The sequence below is a fragment of the Mytilus californianus genome, unplaced genomic scaffold (assembly GCF_021869535.1).
Source record: "Mytilus californianus isolate M0D057914Y unplaced genomic scaffold, xbMytCali1.0.p SCAF_1, whole genome shotgun sequence".
Classification (NCBI taxonomy): Eukaryota; Metazoa; Mollusca; class Bivalvia; order Mytilida; family Mytilidae; genus Mytilus; species Mytilus californianus.
In genome coordinates this window covers 126187767-126211364 of record NW_026262581.1, presented here as the reverse complement: position 1 = coordinate 126211364, position 23598 = coordinate 126187767, and the positions used below count along the sequence as shown (strand labels likewise).

Below are 23598 nucleotides of genomic sequence, written 5' to 3'. Positions count from 1 at the left end.
TCTTATTTCATATACTTTCTAAAATCTGCTTGGCCACCTAAAGGAAATCCAAATATACCTAAAGCACTTTGGTATAACAGAAAATATCGCTTTTTGATTGTATGGTCATGATGGTAAAAAAATAGTGCCTCAAAGAAATGTGTATTTTTGCCTTGTGTGTGAATCATTTGTAGTATAAGTATCATTTCAATTTCCATTTAATATAAATAAAAATATATTATATTTTTATGTAAATAAATAATGCAGACGGATTTTTTTTAATAGATATGACTGGGATTTGATGTTTTGGGCAATGTCTTTAATGAAATATTTTATATTTTGTAGTGATAGTGAGTTTCCCACTTATAGACAAGCCAGGAGTATCTGCCATTGCTTGGACAACTACACCATGGACACTCCCTAGCAATCTCGCATTATGTGTCAATCCAGATGCAGATTACGTTCAAGTGAAAGGTAGAATGTCTAATTATTCTGTTATTAAACAAAACACAATAATAAAAACATCTGGGAAAGAATGAACAAAACTACATTTTCTATATGGTTGTATGAAGAGATTTTTGTCGGAAAATATATTGATATATTAATATATTTTTAAACAAAAACCTATTTATTTGTGTTTAAGTATGCACACAGTGAGAAATATATATATCAAGAGTGTATATTAATTTGGGTAATTTGGTCATGGTTAGGGTCCTGTAAAAATTGTACAAATAGGTACCTTATGTATGAAATTGAAATAAAGCAATTTTTCTTTTACTAATCTATTATATAGGTTATAAAAATAAGGTGTACTCATAGATACTTGACCTGTGTTTAAAATAAATGAGATGCACTGGACAGACATATCACCACTAAATGACTTATACAAAAAAGATGTGGTATAATTGCAAATGAGACGACTCTCTTCCAGAGACTAAATGATGTAAAAGTTAGTAACTATAGATTACTTAGTTTTGTTTTGATCAATTGTATAGTTGTTCATAAGTGTGATTTGTTTTATACTCTTTAAATGATTATTTTCTGTTTATAGACAAGTCAACAGGGAAGATATACATAATGATGGAAGCCAGATTAGAGGCTTTGTTTAAAGCACCAGAGGAATATACTATCGTGGAGAGGTAAAAGAAACAAATTTTGTCGTGCATGTTTCTTGTACTGCTATTACACAATACATTTACAAGTAGAGAGTGAAACTAGACAGAAATGACATGCATTATGTCTGCAGTAAAGATAAAAAATGATAAATTAATCTGAAGAAAATCAGTCTGTGCATGTATTATTCAAAATGATCTGGAGATAGAGTAATAATGAAAATAGTTAACAAAATTTTAAGATTAGCCTTTATTTAGAAAGTTTATACAGAAACAATTAACATTTATTTAGTAAATATAATCAAGAAATTGTAATACAAACATTCAATAAATTAACCATCTGTTGTGGTTTACACATTTCAGTTAAGAATGTACACAATTTATTTTACAGAATGAAAGGAAAAGCATTGGAAGGCCTGAAGTATGAACCTATTTTCCCTTACTTTAAATATGTAAGTACAAGGTATATTGGTTGATGATTCCTGTTAAGTTTAACATTGACTGAATGTAAACAGAAAAGAAGAATATGATCTATTTACATTTTTGCTATCTCAGATTTTTCATATCCAATATTGTTTTTGAATTATTAAGACTTATATAACAAATTTTTATTGGTCTTATATTCTCAAATATTGTGAATTATTGTAAATTATTGTAAATTTGGATTGATTTGGAATATTTAAAATTATTTGTTGCATTTTGCCGGGAATTGATTAGAGATAAATAAATATTCAACATCCACATGTGCTTTATATTAAAATTATTTCCAGATGGGAGAGAAAATGAATGCCTTTAGGATTTTGAATGATGGCTATGTAACATCAGAGAGTGGTACAGGAATTGTACATCAGGCTCCTTATTTTGGAGAGGTAAGATCCAAAGCTTTAACTACATGCCAATCTATACAATAATTATACCCCCACTCTAAAAGTGGGGGCTTTATTGCAATCACCTTGTCTGTCTGTTCGTCCGTTCGTCCAACAAATATTTTCATCACACTTTTCTTCGGAACAAGAGTTCATATTTGGTCAGCAGCTTGACAGTGATGAGATGTAACGTTTTTGCGCTTTTCAGATCTGTCGGTCACCTTCCTGTATTCCCATATTTTGAAATACAAGTGAGAGTATTCTTAGCACTACAATGTTAGCATTGTTACACATACTGTCCACATTCAACTAACTGAATACTCTGAATTTCTCTTACTTTGTATGATAAATTCTAACATAGAAGTAAGTTTGTATGAAGTTTTACTCTGAAGAAAGATGTCCAGTCTCATTTAGAAAAACACTTAATTCTTACTATGCAATAATCTGATGTTGTTAAACTGGCCGTCAAAGTAATTGGTTGACGTTTTACTCTGAAGTAAAAACAAAATGTCTGGTCTCATTTAGAAAAAAAACTTGGAGCTATTATAATACTCCATGTTGATCAAAAGTTTAAATGCCTTGCTTGTAAACTTTGTTTAGATGTTTGCTCAAGCATAGTAATTAAGATTGACACCTAAATTCAACGGGTAGGCGGAGTAACAGTCTGTTTACAATATACAAAGATTTGATTGGACAATGAATATAATATTGTTTCCAGTCAAATCAAATAAAACTTTTGTATATAGTAAACAGACTGTTACTCCGCCTACCCATTAAATTTTGGTGTCAATCTTAATTACAATATTTTATGTAAACATATTTTATTAAAGAAATCGTTATGTATAGCTACAAGAGTAGGGACATAAATACGAAATATGCAAGTAATTCAATAATTGGGATTAGGAAACAAGAGCAGTGCTTGTATATAAATCTGTCTCCCTAAAATACAATAGAGGAAACATCCAACCAATGTTTGCAAGCAAGGCATTTAAACTTTTGATCAACATGGAATATTATAAAATCTCTAATTCTTAGTATAGAGTAGAGTAATGTAAACTAGTAATGAAAGTAAATGTTTGATACTTACAGGATGATTACAAAGTATGTTTGAAATATGGAATCATCACTAGAGACATGCCAATCATTTGTCCTGTGGATGCTAGTGGAAAATTTATGGAGGAAATCACTGATTTCAAAGGTTTACATGTCAAGGTTTGTTGATGTAAAATTTTTATTGGATAGGTTGTTCACCAACATAAGAAAATAATAATATTAAAACAGGTTTTTAATTGACTTCTGTATGAATTAAACTTTTGGCTTGATAAATAATAATAAGCTTATTGTGCGCCCAGCAAATATGTACAATTTGAAGTCTTATGAACATCAAACAAGGCAACATTTCTTTAAATAGATATTTAATTAATACATTAAATTTTTATGTTGAAGAAGATTTATTATTAATGTTTCAATAGTAATTTTATATTAATTGATATTAAAAATTATTCATTAAATTTGTTTGGTTTGACACTGGTAATCCAAATAATTCTATGATTTTTACTTTGTAGGATGCAGACAAACTTATTATGAAAAAACTAAAAGATATTGGTAGATTGGTTCATCAAGGACAATGTAAACATAATTATCCTTTCTGTTGGAGGTAAGCACTGAAAAGTGTTTGTTGTTAAACTGTCTGTGATTTTCTCCTGCACCATGGTAAGAAGGATATAGCAAAAGACTCTTATTACACTTTTTCCCTTGTCCTTTAGAGTTTTAGCCTGAAAACATCAAAATTTCTATTTTTGTATGTTTTTATGCATTGTAACTTGTTTTCACAATCTGTTCAGGCAAAAGTTTTCTCCCTTAGGTGTACTATTTTCATAAGCATGTCTTCTAAAGGGAAACCCCCTGTTCTTCTGTCAGAAACTTAGGATTTGTATGTAAAACTTATGGAAATGCTGTCTATACCAACCTTTTACTTTGTGTTTGTAGATCGGAGACACCACTGATTTACAAGGCAGTTCCCAGTTGGTTTGTACGTGTAGAACAGTGCAAAGAACAGCTGTTAGAAAACAATTCAAAGACATACTGGTATGCTTTAATTCTATTTATCTGTAGTTTCATGAAAATGTTTTCAGTTTGTATAATTTAAAGTGATAGCTGTTGCAAAACAAACTGAATGATTTTGATCATTGAGGGTGATTCTTTATTCCGTTGTATGTTGAAGAGTTTGTTTTTAATGCTTAAGATCATATTTCTTCACCAATTAATACAATGCATTGGATTAAGTTCTAATGAATATTTATTTTAACTTTTTGTTTTGATATGAAGTAATCTCATTTAACGAGAAATATATTGTTTAGTTCTATTAGCTAAATGGTTAAAATTAAACAGAGCATCTTTACAAATTTGATTATAGGGTACCTGAGTTTGTGAAAGAAAAAAGATTTGCTAACTGGTTGAAAGATGCAAGAGATTGGGCTATTTCTAGAAATAGATATTGGGGAACTCCCATGCCTATCTGGATCAGCGATGATGGAGAAGAGGTTTGTATCATATATTTATAAATACAGGCTACATATTCCTCTCAATATTGATGAGCAATGATGGAGAAGGTGGCTTTCTATGATATGTTTATAGATATTTGGAACACGTCTATCCCTGTCTGGAAGATGTACAATAACCATTTGTTAAAAACTTTCATTTTTATACGACCGCAAAAAAATTTTTGTGGTCGTATATTGGTATGACGTTGGCGTCGTCGTCGTCGTCGGGCGTCGTCGTCCGAATACACATTAGTTTTCGCACTCTAACTTTAGTTTAAGTGAATGGATCTCAATGAAATTTTACCATAAGGTTCAATACCACAAAAGGAAGGTGGGGATTGATTTTGGGGGTTATGGTACTAACAGTTAAGGAATTAGGGGCCAAAAAGGGGCCAAAAATAAGCATTTTTGTAACTTCCAGACATAACTTGTGTGTAAGTATATGGATCTCTCTGACATTGTACCACAAGGTTCCATATCACAAAGGGAATGCTGGGATTGATTTTGGGGGTAATTGCCTCCAAATTTTAGGAATTAGGGGCCAAAAAGGGGCAAAAAACAAGCATTTTTCTAGTTTCATGACAATAACTTGTGTGTAAGTGTATGGATCTCTCTGACATTGTATCACAAGGTTCCATATCACAAAGGGAATACTGGGATTGATTTTTGGGGGTAATTTCCTCCAAATTTTGGGAATTAGGGGCCAAAAAGGGGCAAAAAACAAGCATTTTTCTAGTTTCAGGACAATAACTTGTTTGTAAGTGTATGGATCTTTATGAAATTGTACTGCAAGGTTCCATATCACAAAGGGAAAGCTGGGTTGGAGTTTGGGGGTAATTGCCCTAAACGTTTAGGAATTAGGGGCCAAAAAGGGACAAAAAAACAAGCATTTTTCTAGTTTCCAGACAATAACTTGTGTTCAAGTGAATGGATCTCTCTAAAATTGTACTGCAAGGTACCATACCACAAAGGGAAAGCTGGGATTGAGTGTGGGGGCGATGAATCATAAGGGGGTTCAAAAAATTGGGGGGGGGGATTTTTTTTTCCTTTTTTTCTTTAAAATTTTCCATTTTAAATTGGTTATTTCTGATTTATATATAAAAGCAAATAATAATGATATGGTTTGAATAGCATACATGTGAACCTCCCGACAGGAGTACAATAATCCTGTTTTCAGGAGTCTCCTCCCGACCTCCGGTTGAAGAGGAAAATTATAATCCCGTGTATGAAATTTTTCATGAATGAAAAATTTCTGCCCAACATATCATCTCAGGCATCTGGTGTAACTCACATTACCTGAAGTTATATTTTACCTGTAAATCAATTAACATGCATAATTATATGGCTTCACTTGTCAGCTTGGGTGTCAAACATACTGGTAATCAATGATTTTTTACCTCAGGCTAACTGCCGTTGTGTAACAAAAACTGTGTATTTATTGGGTTACTTCCCTTGATTTATCCTGTTTTAAGTTACTTTCCTTTTAATAATGAAAATTTTTAAAAGAATATAAATAAAATATAAATTGAACAAATAATCATAAAAGGATGGTAAATAAATGATTTTAAATGTCTTAGGACAAATAAAAAAATAATAATTTGAAAATTAAATGAGGTTTCTATACTTCCTTTCAAGGCTTAAATTGAAATTTATATAATAACTATGACCCTTGATTGACAGTTAGAATGATTTTCTGAGTATGCAAACAAAAGCTATTTGCAGATAGTTAAACAAATGTTCTGGTTGCAATAAATGTTTTATAGAATATGAAGTAAAAAATTTAAAGAACATACTGAAAAAAAAAAATGTTAGATTGAACATGTAAAATATAAAGATGGAGAAACTTTATAAGTACAAGGGTACTATAAACATAATAAATTGGATGGAAAGTTGAAGAAAACACACCATTTTTACAGCACACGGTTACATTTACGATAAAATTTATGTCGATTAAAAACCTCCTGATCTGAGTCCTAATCTCCTGAACAAAATTTCCCAATCTCCTGATCTGAGTTTCACAGTCCATCACATGTATGAATAGGTAAATTAAAAAATTATAAGTTCTTAGACCACTTTCATTCTGTGTCAGAAACCTATGCTGTGTCAAATATTTAATTACAATCCAAATTCAGTGCTGTATCAAACTTGAATGTTGTGTCCATACTTGCCCCAACTGTTCAGGGTTTGACCTCTGCGGTCGTATCAAGCTGCGCCCCAGCGGAGCATTTTATTGTTTTTGTTAGGTTGTCTTACCTTTGATTAGCACTGCATTTCTTCTATTGCTGCATTTTATGATTTTTCGCCTTGACAGAGTCAAAAAGTAAGACATAGGTATGCTGTTTCTGGTGTCAGCAGTGGCGTCATCAACAATGTATTAGTTTGTGATTAGGTCAGTTTATGGAGAACCACTAGTGGTAGGTCAATGATATTTGGTATACAGTTGTATAAGCATTGGCATATTTCATTTCAATAGAGATTATTTGGCCCTGCCCCATCAGTCATGGTCTATTGACTTTGTATATTTAGCATAACTTGCATGTTAAAATATTGCTATTTCAATTTCAACATTTGCATTTTACTATCAAAATAACAAAAAGGCGAGACATATCTCTGTGTTAACAGATTATTAGAACTGCACTTCAATTAAGATTGCTTATTATTGATAGAAAAACCTTTGGTTGGTTTATAAGTCAATAGCTTGGTAAATTTTATAGATTGTTTGTGTTGGATCAGTGCAAGAATTGAAAGAATTAACAGGTGTAGAAGTTAAAGATCTTCACAGGGAAACGTAAGTTTGTCTATTTAGTTTGAAAAATAATCATTGGCAGACTGAATGGTTAAATCTGAAATTTCATAATGAATCTGATAAAAACTTGCAGATATAATATTGATGGTGAAATATTTAGCATGCTAATAGCATCAGTAGTTCTAAACAAATTAAGCTTATGTATATGAATTTAGTTTTTGTTTGTGCAATCTTAGTATTGAAATTAAATAAGTAGTCTGTTAGGCAAGAATTGTGCAGCTGAGAGAATTTCCTATCGATTTTTTTTCAAATACACAAGATAAAAGCAGTGAAAGTTACAAGCGAAAAAAACAATTAAAATACCACAAAAATAATGTAAAAATAAGAAGGTGTGGTTTGATTGCCAATGAGACAACTCTCTATCAGTTACCAAATGGCCCTTATAGGGTAGAATTTATGCTTGCAATGAACAATATTTGCTTATTTAAGTGGTTTTACTTTAAACTTTAACATGTCTTGATCTGTATTTTTAGGGTAGACAAATTGACAATACCTTCAAAGTTAGGTAAAGGAAACTTAAAGAGGACACCAGAAGTGTTTGACTGTTGGTTTGAGAGTGGAAGTATGCCTTACGCACAGCAACATTATCCTTTTGAAAATAAGAAAGACTTTGATGATACTTTCCCAGCTGATTTTATTGCTGAGGGAATTGACCAGACAAGAGGATGGTATGTTAATGGACCATTTCTACTTCTATCCTTAATAATTGGCTATGGGCAATCTTGTACTTTGTGTAAATTATGGCTAAGAAATAAAGTAATGTAAAAAATGTTTTCCATTAAGCAACACACTTTCTGAAATTTTCCATTATACACATAGTTAATATTGTTCAAATTAAATACTTGTTTAAGACTTTGGGAGATTAAAAGCTTGAAATATTGTATGGGTACCTGACTGTCTATTGTTGAAGACTATATGTTGACCTCTAGGTGTCAGTTTGTTCTTTGTGTCTTACAGTTACTGTCTGATTGATGTATGACATATTGTATGGGTATCTGAATGTCTATTGTTGAAGACTGTATGTTGACCTCTAGGTGTCAGTTTGTTCTTTGTGTCTTACGGTTACTGTCTGATTGATGTATGACATATTGTATGGGTACCTGCCTGTCTATTGTTGAAGACTGTATGTTGATCTCTAGATGTCAGTTTGTTCTTTGTGTCTTACGGTTACTGTCTGTGTCTCACAGTTACTGTCTGATTGATGTATGACATATTGTATGGGTACCTGCCTGTCTATTGTTGAAGACTGTATGTTGACCTCTAGATGTCAGTTTGTTCTTTGTGTCTCACAGTTACTGTCTGATTGATGTATGACATATTGTATGGGTACCTGCCTGTCTATTGTTGAAGACTGTATGTTGACCTCTAGATGTCAGTTTGTTCTTTGTGTCTTACGGTTACTGTCTGATTGATGTATGACATATTGTATGGGTGCCTGACTGTCTATTGTTGAAGACTGTATGTTGATCTCTAGATGTCAGTTTGTTCTTTGTGTCTTACGGTTACTGTCTGATTGATGTATGACATATTGTATGGGTACTGTCTGATTGATGTATCATCAACATCTCCTTATTGACCCGCCTTGATGGAGTCAAAAAGCGAGACATAGGTATGGTGTTTCCATCGTTGAAGGCTGCGTCAACAATGTACTAGTTTGTGATTATGTCTAGTTTAAGGTGAACCACTAGTGGTTGGTCAATGATATTATGTATGTAGTTGTATTAGCATTGGCTCATCTCATTTCCGTAGAGATTATTTGGCCCTGCCCCCTCAGTCATGGTCTATTGACTTTAAAAAATTTTGCTTAGTTTACATGTATTAGTTTGTGATTAGGTCTAGTTTAAGGGGAACCACTAGTGGTAGATCAATGATATTTGGTATGCAGTTGTATAAGCATTGGCATATCTCATTTCCATGGAGATTATTTGGCCCCGCCCCCTCAGTCATAGTCTGTTGACTTTGAAACTTTTGCTCAGTTGACATGTATTAGCTTGTGATTAGGTCAGTTTAAAGGGAACTATTTGTACTAGGTCATTGATAATTGGTATGTAGTTGTATAAGCATTAGCATATTTCATTTCCATGGAGAATATTTGGTCCTTACCCCTCAGTCATGGTCTATTGACTTTGAAACTTTTGCTTAGTTTACATGTATTAGTTTGTGATTAGATCAGTCTAAGATGAACCACTTATGTTAAGTCAATGATATTTGGTATGCAAACATATAGGAATTTGCAAATCTCTTTTCCATGGAGATTATATAGTACTCCCTCAGCATGCATGGTTATTGACTTTGAAACTTTTACAAAGCTTACAAGTTAATGTTTGTGTTTAGGTTTGTTTAAAAGGAACGACTTATGATAAGTCAATGGTATTTGGTATGCAGTTGTATAAGTATTGGCACATCTCATTTTCATGGAGATTGTTTAGCCCTTTACCTTCAGTCATGGTTCATTGACTTTGAATTTATGCATTACTTACATGTTAAAAGTATTGCTATTTTAATTTCAACATTTGCATTATTGAATTAATAAAAAGGCGAGACATATCTCTGTGTTTACAGTTTATTTTTATACAAGAAAAGATTTGCCTTATAATGAAATAGATAAAGTAAGTGTGATTGAAGGGAGATGTTGGGTAAACATCAATAAGATGGCAATCAAATAACAAAACGAAACCCAGAAAAGACTTCTAGAGATGTGTTAGATAAATCAAGTTTTTATACGACCGCAAAAACATTTTTTTGGTCGTATATTGGTATGACGTTGGCGTCGTCGTCGGCGTCGTCCGAAGACACATTGGTTTTCGCACTCTAACTTTAGTTTAAGTGAATGGATCTCTATGAAATTTTACCACAAGGTTCAATACCACAAAAGGAATGCTGGGATTGATTTTTGGGGTAATTGCCTCAAAATTTTAGGAATTAAGGGCCAAAAAAGGGGGTTATGGTACCAACAGTAAAGGAATAAGGGGCCAAAAATAAGCATTTTTGTAACTTCCAGACATAACTTGTGTGTTAGTGTATGGATCTCTCTGACATTGTACCACAAGGTTCCATATCACAAAAGGAATGCTGGGATTGATTTTTGGGGTAATTGCCTCAAAATTTTAGGAATTAGGGGCCAAAAAAAGGGCAAAAAACAAGCATTTTTCTAGTTTCATGACAATAACTTGTGTGTAAGTGTATGGATCTTTCTGAAATTGTACTACAAGGTTCCATATCACAAAGGGAAAGCTGGAATTGAGTTTGGGGGTAATTGCCTAAATGGTAAAGAATTGGGGGCCAAAAAGGGGCCAAAAATAAGCATTTTTCTAGTTTCCAGACAATAACTTGTGTTCAAGTGTATGGATCTCTCTGAAATTGTACTGCAAGGTACCATACCACAAAGGGAAGGCTGGGATTGAGTTTGGGGGTGATGAATCATAAGGGGGTTTCAAAAAATTTGGGGGGGGATTTTTTTTTTTTCCTTTTTTTTTTTTCTTTTAAAATTTTCCATTTTAAGTTGGTTATTTTTGATTTATATTTAAAAGCAAATAATAATGATATGGTAGGAGATACACACCAAACAGGATGTGTAAATTATTATATAATAAGTATTGTGCAATAGCAAGAAATTTTCAATTGCACAGTATTGCACAATAGCAAGAAATCTTCAATTGCACAGTATTGCGCAATAGCAAGAAATCTTCAATTGCACAGTATTGCGCAATAGCAAGAAATATCCAATAGCACAATATTGCGCAATAGCAAGAAATTGTCAATTGTACAGTATTGCACAATAGCAAGAAATATTTAATTGCACAGTATTGTGCAAAAGAAGATACTTCGTATAAATTGCTTATTTCTTGACCAATTTCAATGGGGTTTTATTATTGAATTCTTGGGGTTCTTTAATATGCTGAATCTAACCGTGTATTTAGTTTTTGGATTTTGGGCCCTGTTTTTAAATTGGTCCACATTGAGGTCCAAAGGGTCCAAAATTAAACTTTGATTGATTTCATCAAAAATTCAATTATTGGGGTTCTTTGATATGCCGATTCTAACCGTGTATTTAGATTCTTAATTTTTTGATTTTAACAAAAATTGAATTCTTAGGGTTCTTTGATATGCTGAATCTAAACATGTATTTAGATTTTTGATTATGGGCCCAGTTTTCAAGTTGGTCCAAATCGGGGTCCAAAATTAAACTTTGTTTGATTTCAACAAAAATTGAATATATGGGGTTCTTTGATATGCTGAATCTAACCATGTATTTAGATTTTTGATTTTTGGGCCCCGTTATCAACTTTGTCCACATTGAGGTCAAAAGGGTCCAAAATTAAACTTTGTTTGATTTCATCAAAAATTGAATTCTTGGGGTTCTTTGATATGCTGAATCTAACCATGTATTTAGATTTTAGATATTGGACCATAATAGGTGAATGTCCAATTTAAAATTTTTAAGTTCTTAGACCACATTCATTCTGTGTCAGAAACCTATGCTGTGTCAAATATTTAATCACAATTCAAATGCAAAGCTGTATCAAGCTTGAATGTTGTGTCCATACTTGCCCCAACTGTTCAGGGTTCGACCTCTGCGGTCGTATCAAGCTGCGCCCTGCGGAGCATTTTATTCTTTTCTAGTGTAAGATTTTCTGTATTTATTTCAGGTTTTACACTTTGTTAGTGTTATCAACATTGCTGTTTGGAAAACCACCCTTCAAGAATCTCATTGTGAATGGCCTTGTCCTTGCATCGTATGTATAGCAATTGATCATCTTGTTAATTAACAGTTTTTAATTAGAAATTTGGGCATATGTAATAAAAAATGTACACATTGTTATATTGCACTGAGAACTGAAACAAACTATTCTATTAGGAAATGGCATTGAAAACAGTATTTGTCAAAATCAGTTGGTGACCCTTACAGGGCTTCCAAAACGGTCATATATTCCGGACTTGACCGAAACTTTCTTAAAAAGACCGGCTGCTCTCAGCCTCAAACGGTCAAATAGAATTGGTGTGCCACATTTTGTTATTCAAGGCATTTTCATGAAACGGTCATTTCAATTTTTACCAACTATCGATCGATAAAAATGTCCGTTTGGGGCTTTGGGCATGTCCGTTTGGGCATTTTAGTTTATAATTGTGGCAATCTATTTCACGAAGATATTTCGGTCATAATTGGGTTTAATAAAACAGAAGCAGCATATTTCAGATACTTTGAAGTGTCTCAGTTAGTCTAATCCTCTGGGTACATAAATGTACGGCTTGGTCTTTAGCTTGTGTACATCAATAAAAAGTAGAAAAAACACGTTTTCTTTTATTTAAATAACAACAAGCTGTCAAACAATTATCCCTTCAATGAGTTATATTGAAGCCATAAATCATTCACTGATTACAGGTTTGTTACCTTTGATGAGGTGTCCTTAGCTTGTCTTTATCAATAGAATTAATGATGCATAACAATGTACATAAAGGTAATCAGGTAAATGAGGTCAAACATGTAAGCGTGTATGGAACAACATCCTATTTAATTACGCTTTATAGATATTATTTTAAATGAGCATTCAGTTTAAAAAAGTATCCTGATATTTAAAAGTTATTCTTCAAATAAGGATATTTATAAATGAATAAGTATGATATATATTATTTTATTTAACACTGTACATCGTGTTAAATACTGGGGTACTCTCAAGGGGAAAATTTACTAAAATATATAGGAAAAACACCGAGAATAGCTTCGCTAGGGTATACCAAGCTGAGTTGTCCAATAAATAAGGGGGGCGTTCTCTATTCTTGTTTTCATATTAAAACTGTTTTTATAATTAAAATCATAAAGAATAATATCCAATCATGACAATCTCCGACTGTTATAAAGACTTTGTCTCAAATTGAACTTTACAAATCTGCCATCATGGGCAAACGTAAACATGACGATTCCGATCAAAATTCTAAATCTGCTAAAAATGCTAGAAGCTTTATTCATAAATGGTTACAACTGTTCTTATGGTTAAGATTTGACAGGATGCTAAATGCCATGTTTTGTGACATTTGTCAAAAACATAAACTTAAAAATAACTTTGTAAAGCCTGGTTCGACAAATTTTCGAAAGTCAGCCGTTGTAGAGCATGCTAATAGCAATGACCACATTCAAGCTCTTAAATTAGAGACAGCTTCCAAAAGTAATCCAATTGTATCAGTATTTGAGAAAGTTCATGAAAAGACTGACAACGCAATGTGCACCTTGTTCCGTAATGCTTACTTTATTGCTAAAGAAAACTTACCAATGGACAAATTTTAGTCAATAAATGATTTAACTAAGTTAAATGGTGCCGTGATCACTTCTAAATTATATCAAGAGAACAATGCCTGCTCCGAATTTATTCAGACAATTTCCGATGTTATAGAGAAAGAGGTGATGTCCGACGTAAAGTTAAGTCCCGCCGTAGGAATTATGATTGACGAGTCAACTGATCTGGCTACGCAAAAACATTTAATTTTGTACTTATCATACCTCAAAGCTGGTGAACTGAAAATTAGTTTTACAAAACTTTTGAACTTGTCTTCTGGTACCGCCGTGTCAATTACTGCACATATAATTGCCTATTTAAAGTCATTTGGTGTAGACTTGTCTAAAATATTCGGCATGGGGTCTGACGGTGCGTCGGTTATGATTGGAAAGCATGGAGGTGTATCTCAGCTTTTAAAAGACACTTTTCCACACTTAGTAGAGGTTCATTGCGTAGCTCACCGCTTAGCATTAGCCTGTGTCGACACGGCAAAAGAAATTCTGGACATTAAATTTTTAGAAAGCATTGTTAGCACTGTATATTCGTATTACAAACGTTCACCCACAAACCTTGCCGAACTACGATCATGGCAACTAATAATAGATGATCCGTTGTTAAATCCGCTTGATATTCATAAAGTCCGCTGGCTTTCTATGGGAAACGCTTTAGACAATCTCCGCCGTTCTGTTGTCTCTATTGTAAACATGTTAGGCGACCAGAGTGATACCGACATCGTGGCTAATTCTCTTCACAACAGTATGACAACATACAAGTTCTTTTTCATGCTCTACTTTTTATCCGACCTGTTTGGTAAAATTAATCAGCTCAGCAAATCACTTCAAAAACGTGACTTGTCTTATGCCACCGTGAAACAATTAGTTGACTCTTTTCTTATGGCAATAGAGGCCGAGTACTTAACCGAGATTCCTTCATTTGGACCATTATGTGCCGAATTTCTAAAATCAACAGACCAATCCGACAGCTTCAACACTATCACCTTTAAACGTAACAACCGTGACATTCATCTCAAGACAAGAGCCGTGCAATGTGCCCAATTGATACATGATAACATTCGTGACCGATTTCCAGACAACAAAATTTTCGAAGCATTCTCTGTATTTGAACCGTCGAACTTTCCTTGTAGTGTTGACGACCTTCCTCGCTACGGTGAACAACAGTTAGAGTGTCTCGGAGACCATTATAGTATAGTCAACCAAGAAGAACTACAAATAGAATGGGGCATACTTAAGTATTTGATCTTCAACAACTACAAGGGACTTTCGTTTGCCGATCTGTTGACTGCAATTATTTCAAGAAAAGACCAGTTCCCAAATACAATTTCGCTAATGGAAATTTCACGTGTTTTGCCGGTTTCTAGTGTTGAATGTGAAAGGGGTTTTTCAAGGCAGAACATTATCAAGACAAAACTAAGGTGTAGCCTAGGTATTGACGCTTTAGATCAACTTATGAGGATAAGCTTAGTAGGTGTAGATGTTAAAGACTTTGACCCTGTTCCTGCTATCCGCAAATGGCAATCCGTTCGTAACCGCTATGTTTATCAGAACAATGCATTGAGCAAGCTCATGAATGTAAAATCTTTAATTAGACTAAATGAACTCTAATCTTGTGCTGTGATCTGTGCTTCTTTTCAATGTGCTCATTGTAATATTTATTGCGTGTGTTTGTCAACATTGTGCTCTTCTGATATTTTATTGTTGTTATATGCTTACATAAAATATCATGTTGTTATTCATTAAATTATTTATCAACTGAGTATGTTTTTATTTATTCCTTATTTTCTAAATCAGGTTGGGAAATTGTACAAAGAAAAATGTTATCACTGTTCAGTAGATTTTACACGGTTTAAAACAATATCCTTCATTGGGCCTCCTCAATGTTATCTATAAATACCCCATCAGTTGTAAAAGTCACGTGGTCAGGTAATCAATACACAAAAAGAAAAGTATCACGTGTATTGATGATCAAGTTGTACCGCAATTAAAGCCAACATCAACAGTTTCAAATAAGATGGCCTTAATTTACAAAGTGTTAAGTCTCACAGAGAGAAGATAAATTATATAAACAGAAACAAAAACATGAGAACAGTCAGGTACTGAAGCTGATTGATGCATTGATGGTTACTGTATTACGATACACAGAAAAATGACACAATACCGAGGACAATATTTTATTTATTTTTAGAATGAAGAAAACAAAACAGTTATAAATAATTTTATTGCATATAACACTACTAATTATTTAGACACACATATCAATTTATGCATCCTCTCAGTTACATTTAAGTATCCAGCTGATCATTGACCGTCAAAAATATTTCTTTGAAAAATGTCCGGCTGTCGTCAGGAAATTTTGGAAGCCCTGGACCCTTATCAGTATGATTTCTGCCATAAGTCAAATGTACCACTAGAAAATTCTTCACATATGAAGGAAGTGGCATTACACTCATATAATCAAACACACACACTAGTAGAATAACTCTTTGTGAGGGTCTACATTACTAACATAGTCATTCATTTTGAAATAGAAACTTTCTAAGTCTAGCAAGTGATGTCTTTTGTTTTACAAGGTAATAAAACTTGTTACTATAAAATGGTGAACATTTATTTCAGAGATGGACAGAAAATGAGTAAGAGAAAGAAGAATTATCCAGATCCATTGACTGTTGTTAATAAATATGGAGCCGATGCTCTTAGGTAGGTGGTATGATGTACTGTATGATTACAATGTCATCTTTTAACATCGATGATATTATATTGAATAATAGTAAAATATACACATACATTATGAGAACAAAAAGGGGTAATATTTTTTGTCTATATCAGAGATTTAAAAATAACTAACTGCAATAAGAAATTATTAATGACAGCATATGTCTGATCTTAAAAACTTTTTGTTATCACCATTGATGAGAATGATCTACGACAATTCAGAAAAAAGTTAAATGGAAGGTCAAGGCATTTTGTAGACTCAAAATTAGTTTTGTTTGGATCATTCAAGTTCAAATCAATGAAAAGAAAGCAAATTCTCTGATTTCATTGTATTATTAAGTTTGTATTGATGGTGATGTGAGAAAAAAATGTTTTTCCAAAGCTAAAGAAATAAAATAAACAAGATACAAAATCTCTTTTTTACAGATTATATTTATGTAACTCCCCAGCAGTAAGAGCTGATTCTCTAAGATTTAAGGAGGAAGGTGTGGAGAGGGTGTTGAAAGATGTATTCTTACCTTGGTACAATGCCTATAGATTTTTTATGCAGAATGTTGAGAGACTGGAAAGGGTAAGATTGTAAACTAATTAGTTATTGCTGGCTCATTGAAATTTTATTTTTCATATTGAATCAAAACAAAGCAGACAAATTTGAAAAAATTATAGTATAATATTTCTTTGAACATTGAATTGTAAAACTTTTTCTGTTAAATATTGAATTTGAATAACAAGGCTAGAACCAATACAGTGATTCAAAATTTTCAACTACCACATTGATAAAACAATCCTTATTTGCCATTGTGAAAAAATTGTGTGTTTTTTTTATAGGAAGAGGGTATAAAATTTATGTACAGTGACAGTAAAACAGACAAACCCACAAATGTAATGGACAGATGGATTTTATCATTTACCCAGAGTTTGCTGAAATTTGTTAAGGAGGAAATGGGAGGTAAGTATATTACTCCATATCACAAACTCCATTATCTCCCTTTATCAAGTATTCCACTTCACCCCAAACCTTTGGTGTTCTGACCAACACTAAAAACCACCAAAAAAGGAGGGCGTCTGTTTAGCTGTGTGGGATGCATAAATTAGCAGCCATCTCAAGTCAAAATGCGGAAGTTATTTTTGATGCCTTGTGTAGAGAGAGAGTGTCATGCTCTCTGCACATTAAGAACCCTTACAACAACTCTTTGCGGTGGCCTATTATAAGGCTAAATTTCTGTCAAATTTACCCTCATTTTTCAGTGGCACTCCAATTTACTACCCTTCTTCCCAGTCTACCCCTATTACAGGACCTACCTATTGTATGTATTGTTAATTTGTTCTCATCCTGAACATGCATGAAATATTTGCCACTGGATGTTAAGCAACCAACAATATCAATCAATCAATCACACCAAAGAGAGTCCACTGACTTCATGGATTAATTCATTTGCTGACTTTACCACACATGTCATCTCTTCTCAGTGTCACTCAACAACACTTCATCCTAGATGCATATTTTGACAGAAAACTTCAAAACAGGTTTTAATAATATTATTTCATTATAGGTTTGCTAAATTTTTTTTGTAAAGTTAAAATTGAATATTGTTTCATTAAAAAAATACCCCAAAAAGGTAATGTCCAAATATATATATATTTTCAAACTTGGATCTGAGTCATGACAGTAATGAAAGCTTAATTTTATAATGTTTTGTTTATATGATTTCAGCCTACAGACTGTACACAGTGATGCCAAAATTAGTGAAGTTTGTAGATAACTTGACAAACTGGTATGTTAGAATGAACAGGAAAAGGTTAAAGGTTAGTATTTATGGAAAACCTATAGACATAATAACAAAGAAGAGTAAATGTTTTTTTTTTCTTGAAACCTGCTTTGTGGTCTTGCAATTGGCTGAACCTTGGTGCTGAAACAATTCACAGAAGAATCTATGAACCGTGATATTTTGCTTGGTTTGATTTGGGATTCATTTCATCTGTAATTCGTTTCGGTTCCGGTCCAGATAAATTCTGAATGTTTTAATTTTCTATCGACTAATTAAAACTTGTGTAACAAATTGTTTTAAATTAAATGTCTCTATGAAAATGGCTGGCTGGTATAGCTGGGTCATTGGGTGACTAAGAATAAAGGGACAGCAGGTTTACTAGACACCAAAAAAAACCAGAACAAAATAGTTTGCTATTAGACTACACGAGTACATGTATTAATCATAGGTTGAGTATTGATTATGTATTATATAGAAATGTATCACATTGTCACCCTTGTATCGCGATATGTATTGTATCATTAGGTAGGTGTATCCTGACAGTCCTATTGAATCTACACTTAAGATTTAAACAAGTTTATAGCATGAGCATGGGGAATGGCATTTTACAATCAACTTTTACAATTCAGAAATAAATGACTCAATAAAGCTTATTCTGCACTTTGATTGGAGATTTCAGGTAGAAGGTAAAGCTCTTGAATGTTACATTTATTTCAGAAACATTAGGTAACTGTGTATTATTGATTGGTTATTCTAAGTGGGAGAAAATGTAGCCGATGATTGTTTCATTAATCTAGAATGCAATATATTATTGTGTAATCTAATTTGTTATTTCAGGGAGAAGGGGGAGCTGATAATTGTTACATCGCCTTGGAAACTTTGTACAGTGTTTTGTTTTCAATGATCAGAGTTATGGTAGGTTTCTGTTTTTTATTTGGAGGTTAATTTTCCTTTTGGTATTGTAACAATTTGTAAGTCAAATTTGCATGAAATATTTTTCCTCTGGATATTAAGCTTTAAATGTTCTCAATACATTGTTTATAAGAAATGTATGAGTATATTTACCTTTACAGAGTCCCTTGATCCCTTTCATCACAGAGCACATGTATCAGAACTTAAAACATTTGCTAGAGTCAAACTCTGCCAAGGATTCTAGAAGTGTTCATTTCTTGATGATCCCATCACCAAGGTAACTATGGCATGTTTATTTCAGGTCAAACTTTGTATCTTAGGGTGAAAGTAATGATTTGTTTTATCTAAGTATTAAGAAAAACCTATATAATACTGACCAGAGTGTGAGGGTAGTAAATCTCTGTCTTGTTCTCTTTGAAAAATACAAATTTATAAAAGGGACAGAACAAATTTTCATATACATTTATAAATTATTATAAAATAGTTGTTTTACAAGAGAAATAACTTACATATTTCTGTTTAAGTTAGACAGTTAAAATGTTAAGCCATGACATGCTAATTTTTTTAGGGAAGCTTTAATTGATGCAAAGATTGAGAGAGCTGTTTCCACCATGCAGTCAGTTATAGAACTTGGTAGAATTGTAAGGGAAAGGAAAACTTTACCTATTAAGGTATGTTTAAATGTTTAAATGCATGCAGTAATACATTATACATGGTTAATTGAACAGTGACATGAATATTCTTACAACTTCTGTTATTTTAGCATTATGTCAAATAGAATACTGGAAAATAATTACTTTTGATATATATAAACTTTGCAAGAGAAAAATATCTCCAATTTAAAAAGTCGCTAATACATTTGATATCATTAAGATCTTTTTATCAATCAAGTTAGAAAATAGTGTAAATAAGATTGATTGATTGAATGTCAGTGTATTAATGCCACTTTCAGCACTCTTGGCTATATCATGGCAGCCTGTTTTAATTGGAAGGAGGAAGGCACAGTGCCTGGAGAGAACCACCATTAGTCTTTTAGAAAGATTTAAAAACATGATTAAGTTTTTTTTCAGCATGAAGATCACAAAGCTTTTAATGCTACAAGGAAATTGATAAAATTATATCTTCCATATGTATTCCTTTTTTTTCCTTTACAGTACCCCCTGAAAGAAGCTGTAGCCATCAGTAGAGACCCAACTGTAGTGGAAGATGTGAAATCATTAGAAAGATTTATTCTTGAGGTGAGATACTATTTTAACTGGACAACCCCCCTCCTCCTTCAAGGCTTTTAATTCCCCTTTTATTTCCTAACTACACTCCCTGTCTCATGTTCTACACTATTATGAAATAGTGACCACAACATATATGATTATTTCAAATCATTGGATAGTTATGTTTGTAAGTAAATATAGTACCCTAACTGTTCCCTCTCAATGTCTTATCCTCGAACTAAAAATTAATTACAAGTCCCTTGCCTGTTTCTCCAACTAGAGACTAAACTGTTTCAGATGGAATTAAGTCATTAGAGCGATGTATTCTCGAGACAAGAAATTATTTTAACAGACTGACTGTACTCTCATAATTCCTTTGATGAAAGAAATGTTACATACAAACAGACATGATTATATTACTGTTCTCCTCAACAAGTATTGTGTCAAAAAAGAGACCAGAATATTTTAATTATAGACATTGAAAGCATTGTATGAAATAGTGCTGATGTGCTAAATGGTTTTTTTTCATAAAATTTGTGTTTAATTTAATCCTTATTTTAAGATGCAATTTGAGATATACAATGAATTCAGATAACTTAATTATAAAAATCAATCAAAGTGGTTTTTGATTTCTCCAGAACAGTTACTTCATATTGAAGACTCCCTGATATCTCAGCCCATAACAAACTCAAGACTATAACAAACTCGGCCTATAACACAATCGGCCTCACAAAATCGGACTATAGCAAACTCGGACTATAACAAACTGGGGCTACTAGAAGAATATAAGTATAATAATGGATATTAATTTCTTTATTTGAAATTAATTAGCAGTACTTTATTTAAAATTAATTATGAGTTAGACTAATTGAATGATTTATTTTGAACATTTTACAAGCATGAAATATAAGTTACGTTAACTAGATATAAAAAGAAAAGTAAGACTAATTTCAGTTGACAATGAAAAGTTACCACATATTTGGCTTTCTTTTCTCTTATTTTCATATTCTTTTTAAAATCATTTATCATATTCATCATCGCCATGACTTATTTGGTAGAACTGGGAATATGACATCATACTGCCACATGTATTGGTGACATCTTTAATTACCTTAATTTAAACTAATAACTGCCACGTGTACTGTTGACACCTTTTTAATCACCTTAATGAGAACATAACTACCTCTAATTACATGAAATCGTAATTAACCAAACACCTAGTGACTTAATTCACAGTACATAGAATCGAATTAGTAGCAAATAGTAATAAATAGGAAAACTGGGTGACTTGTATTATAACACTGTTAATTATGATCTTGGTATGAATGATTATTGGGACAATTAATGGGTACTTTGTTTGGATAGTTCATTTTTACAATTAACCAAACAACGGCTATAAAAGCTAAGCAAGAGTTACATTTTATGCTTGAAACCCCATCAAAGTGTAGAATATATAAGTAGATTGTGTCAAATGTAGAATTACAATTTTATTTACGAAAATTTATTCCTCTAATGTCTCGTAAATGGATAACGAAAATTCGTCTGTCCTCACACAATCTATGTATTGAAACTGGATGTGTTTATGAAAATAGTAGATACTAGAATGTGTATTATGTGTGATCTAAATGTAGTCGAGGATGAATTTCATTTTATTTTACAATGTAAAATTATATTGATATACGTAAGAAATTTATCAAGAAATATTATTGGTCTAGACCTTCATCTTATAAGTTAGTACAATTACTTTCTGTTGAAAACATCAGTTATATGTTAGTTATATATACCATGGAAGTATTATATTGACTTTTCATTTTACTTCCATGGTTATATGTTGACTAGCCTTTCACTGCCAATCTAGTTTCTCTTTGTTTGTATACCAATTATGAACACTTAAGATTAAACACAGTACAAACATACACACACGCCAATCATAAAAACACCATTTACCAATAAAAAAAAACACTATCTAGATAAAAGTACAAAAGGGAAATTCAAACTTATTTTTCAATTAAACTGTATTTGATATAAACACATATTTTTTTATCTTATGTTTAATTTAATACATTTCATATATTTTTTTTTCAAAAATATTTATCATTACATGTATCTCATAAATTCTTGTATAAAGTTGTTATAAATTATGTAAAGTTTAGAAAAAAAGAGCAGAAAAAACAGTAAACAACACAATCTACAAATCATAGGTCAAGTTTGTTCCGGTCTCTAAAAACCCACAAAGGACCTCCTTTGTGCACAAAGGAGCACAAAGGACCACAAAGGAGTATGATAAGTGCACAAAGGACCTGAAAGGCATTTCTCATGAAAAAAATATTGTTTTTTATTAAAATACTTGAGTTAAATCGGTATAAAGTTGAAGATTTACGAAACCATGTTCAGTAACCGGTACGGATATGTATAAGATTACGGCCATTTTCGATAAGATGTTAGTATACCTATAACTATATATTGAAAAGTATTGAGAAAACATGAACATATAAATAAAGACTGGACATTAAACCGGAGAGAAAAAATTAAGCTAACACTGTTTGTAAAGATTTCAATTTCACACAATTAATAAGTTATGTATAATGAGTACTTGATTGCGCTTGGGATGAACAAAGCGTTATATATTCTTTACAGTTAATTATCAGTGTTCAAAGACCGTCTTTAAAAACAATAACATTGTTGAAAAAACAATTATATGTATTAATTTATTAAAAAAAACACACAAAAAAGACTTCAGACATATGCAAAATATACAAGTTTTCTAAATATAGATCTTACAAGCGGCGATCAAAGACATCGTCTATTGAAGTTAAAAAAATGAGAAATATAAACCGTTTTACTCAAAATCTTATCAGAAATAAAATAATATAAAATAAGAGAGTTCTTCACTGAAACACTCAAAGCTATACAAATTCAACATGAATCACTCTCAATACAACTACGTGTCAAGTCTATCTAGACTTCAACAGGTATACTTTTTTAAAGTTTGTTTAAAATTATGTTTAATTTGAAAGCAATTTATAAATTTTAAATTAAATATTTTATTTTCATCAGCATTGCTTTAAGGAAACTGAACTCCTTCTTATTTTTTTATCAATCATCTCAATATATGATAGATCTAATTAACAAGCTACTTAGCGTAGATGATTCTTTATAAGGTATTTATTTCTTTTCATATAATTATTTGAATAGTTAATATGCAAAATATCTACTTGCTATTGCAAGTGTTTCTTTTCAATTATTTGAAAAGTCTAAATTTTGATATTGCGAATGTTAAAATTTTCGAAATGATATATGATTTTGTCAATTATATATATTAACCATTTATGTGTGAATTTAGTTAACACATACATAGCAGAAAGTAAATTTCAGAAACTATTTGTTAAAATAATTAATTTC

The 23598-nt window shown here is 32.0% G+C and overlaps 1 protein-coding gene across 2 annotated transcripts in view; it reads left to right on the top strand.

Moving 5' to 3' along the window:
• LOC127733269 (isoleucine--tRNA ligase, cytoplasmic-like) overlaps nucleotides 1-23598 on the top strand; it is a 58043-nt gene that overhangs the window by 14713 nt on the left and 19732 nt on the right. For both annotated transcript variants that reach the window (XM_052242620.1, XM_052242619.1), the window contains exons 7-25: nucleotides 325-453; nucleotides 1031-1118; nucleotides 1483-1543; nucleotides 1862-1960; nucleotides 3047-3169; nucleotides 3523-3614; nucleotides 3947-4045; nucleotides 4374-4500; nucleotides 7215-7288; nucleotides 7780-7974; nucleotides 11956-12042; nucleotides 16209-16292; nucleotides 16734-16878; nucleotides 17136-17256; nucleotides 18022-18113; nucleotides 18914-18991; nucleotides 19150-19265; nucleotides 19557-19659; nucleotides 20143-20226. In XM_052242620.1, the coding sequence (XP_052098580.1) occupies nucleotides 325-453; nucleotides 1031-1118; nucleotides 1483-1543; nucleotides 1862-1960; nucleotides 3047-3169; nucleotides 3523-3614; nucleotides 3947-4045; nucleotides 4374-4500; nucleotides 7215-7288; nucleotides 7780-7974; nucleotides 11956-12042; nucleotides 16209-16292; nucleotides 16734-16878; nucleotides 17136-17256; nucleotides 18022-18113; nucleotides 18914-18991; nucleotides 19150-19265; nucleotides 19557-19659; nucleotides 20143-20226 (1997 nt within the window). The remainder of the gene's footprint in view (nucleotides 1-324; nucleotides 454-1030; nucleotides 1119-1482; nucleotides 1544-1861; nucleotides 1961-3046; nucleotides 3170-3522; nucleotides 3615-3946; nucleotides 4046-4373; nucleotides 4501-7214; nucleotides 7289-7779; nucleotides 7975-11955; nucleotides 12043-16208; nucleotides 16293-16733; nucleotides 16879-17135; nucleotides 17257-18021; nucleotides 18114-18913; nucleotides 18992-19149; nucleotides 19266-19556; nucleotides 19660-20142; nucleotides 20227-23598) is intronic.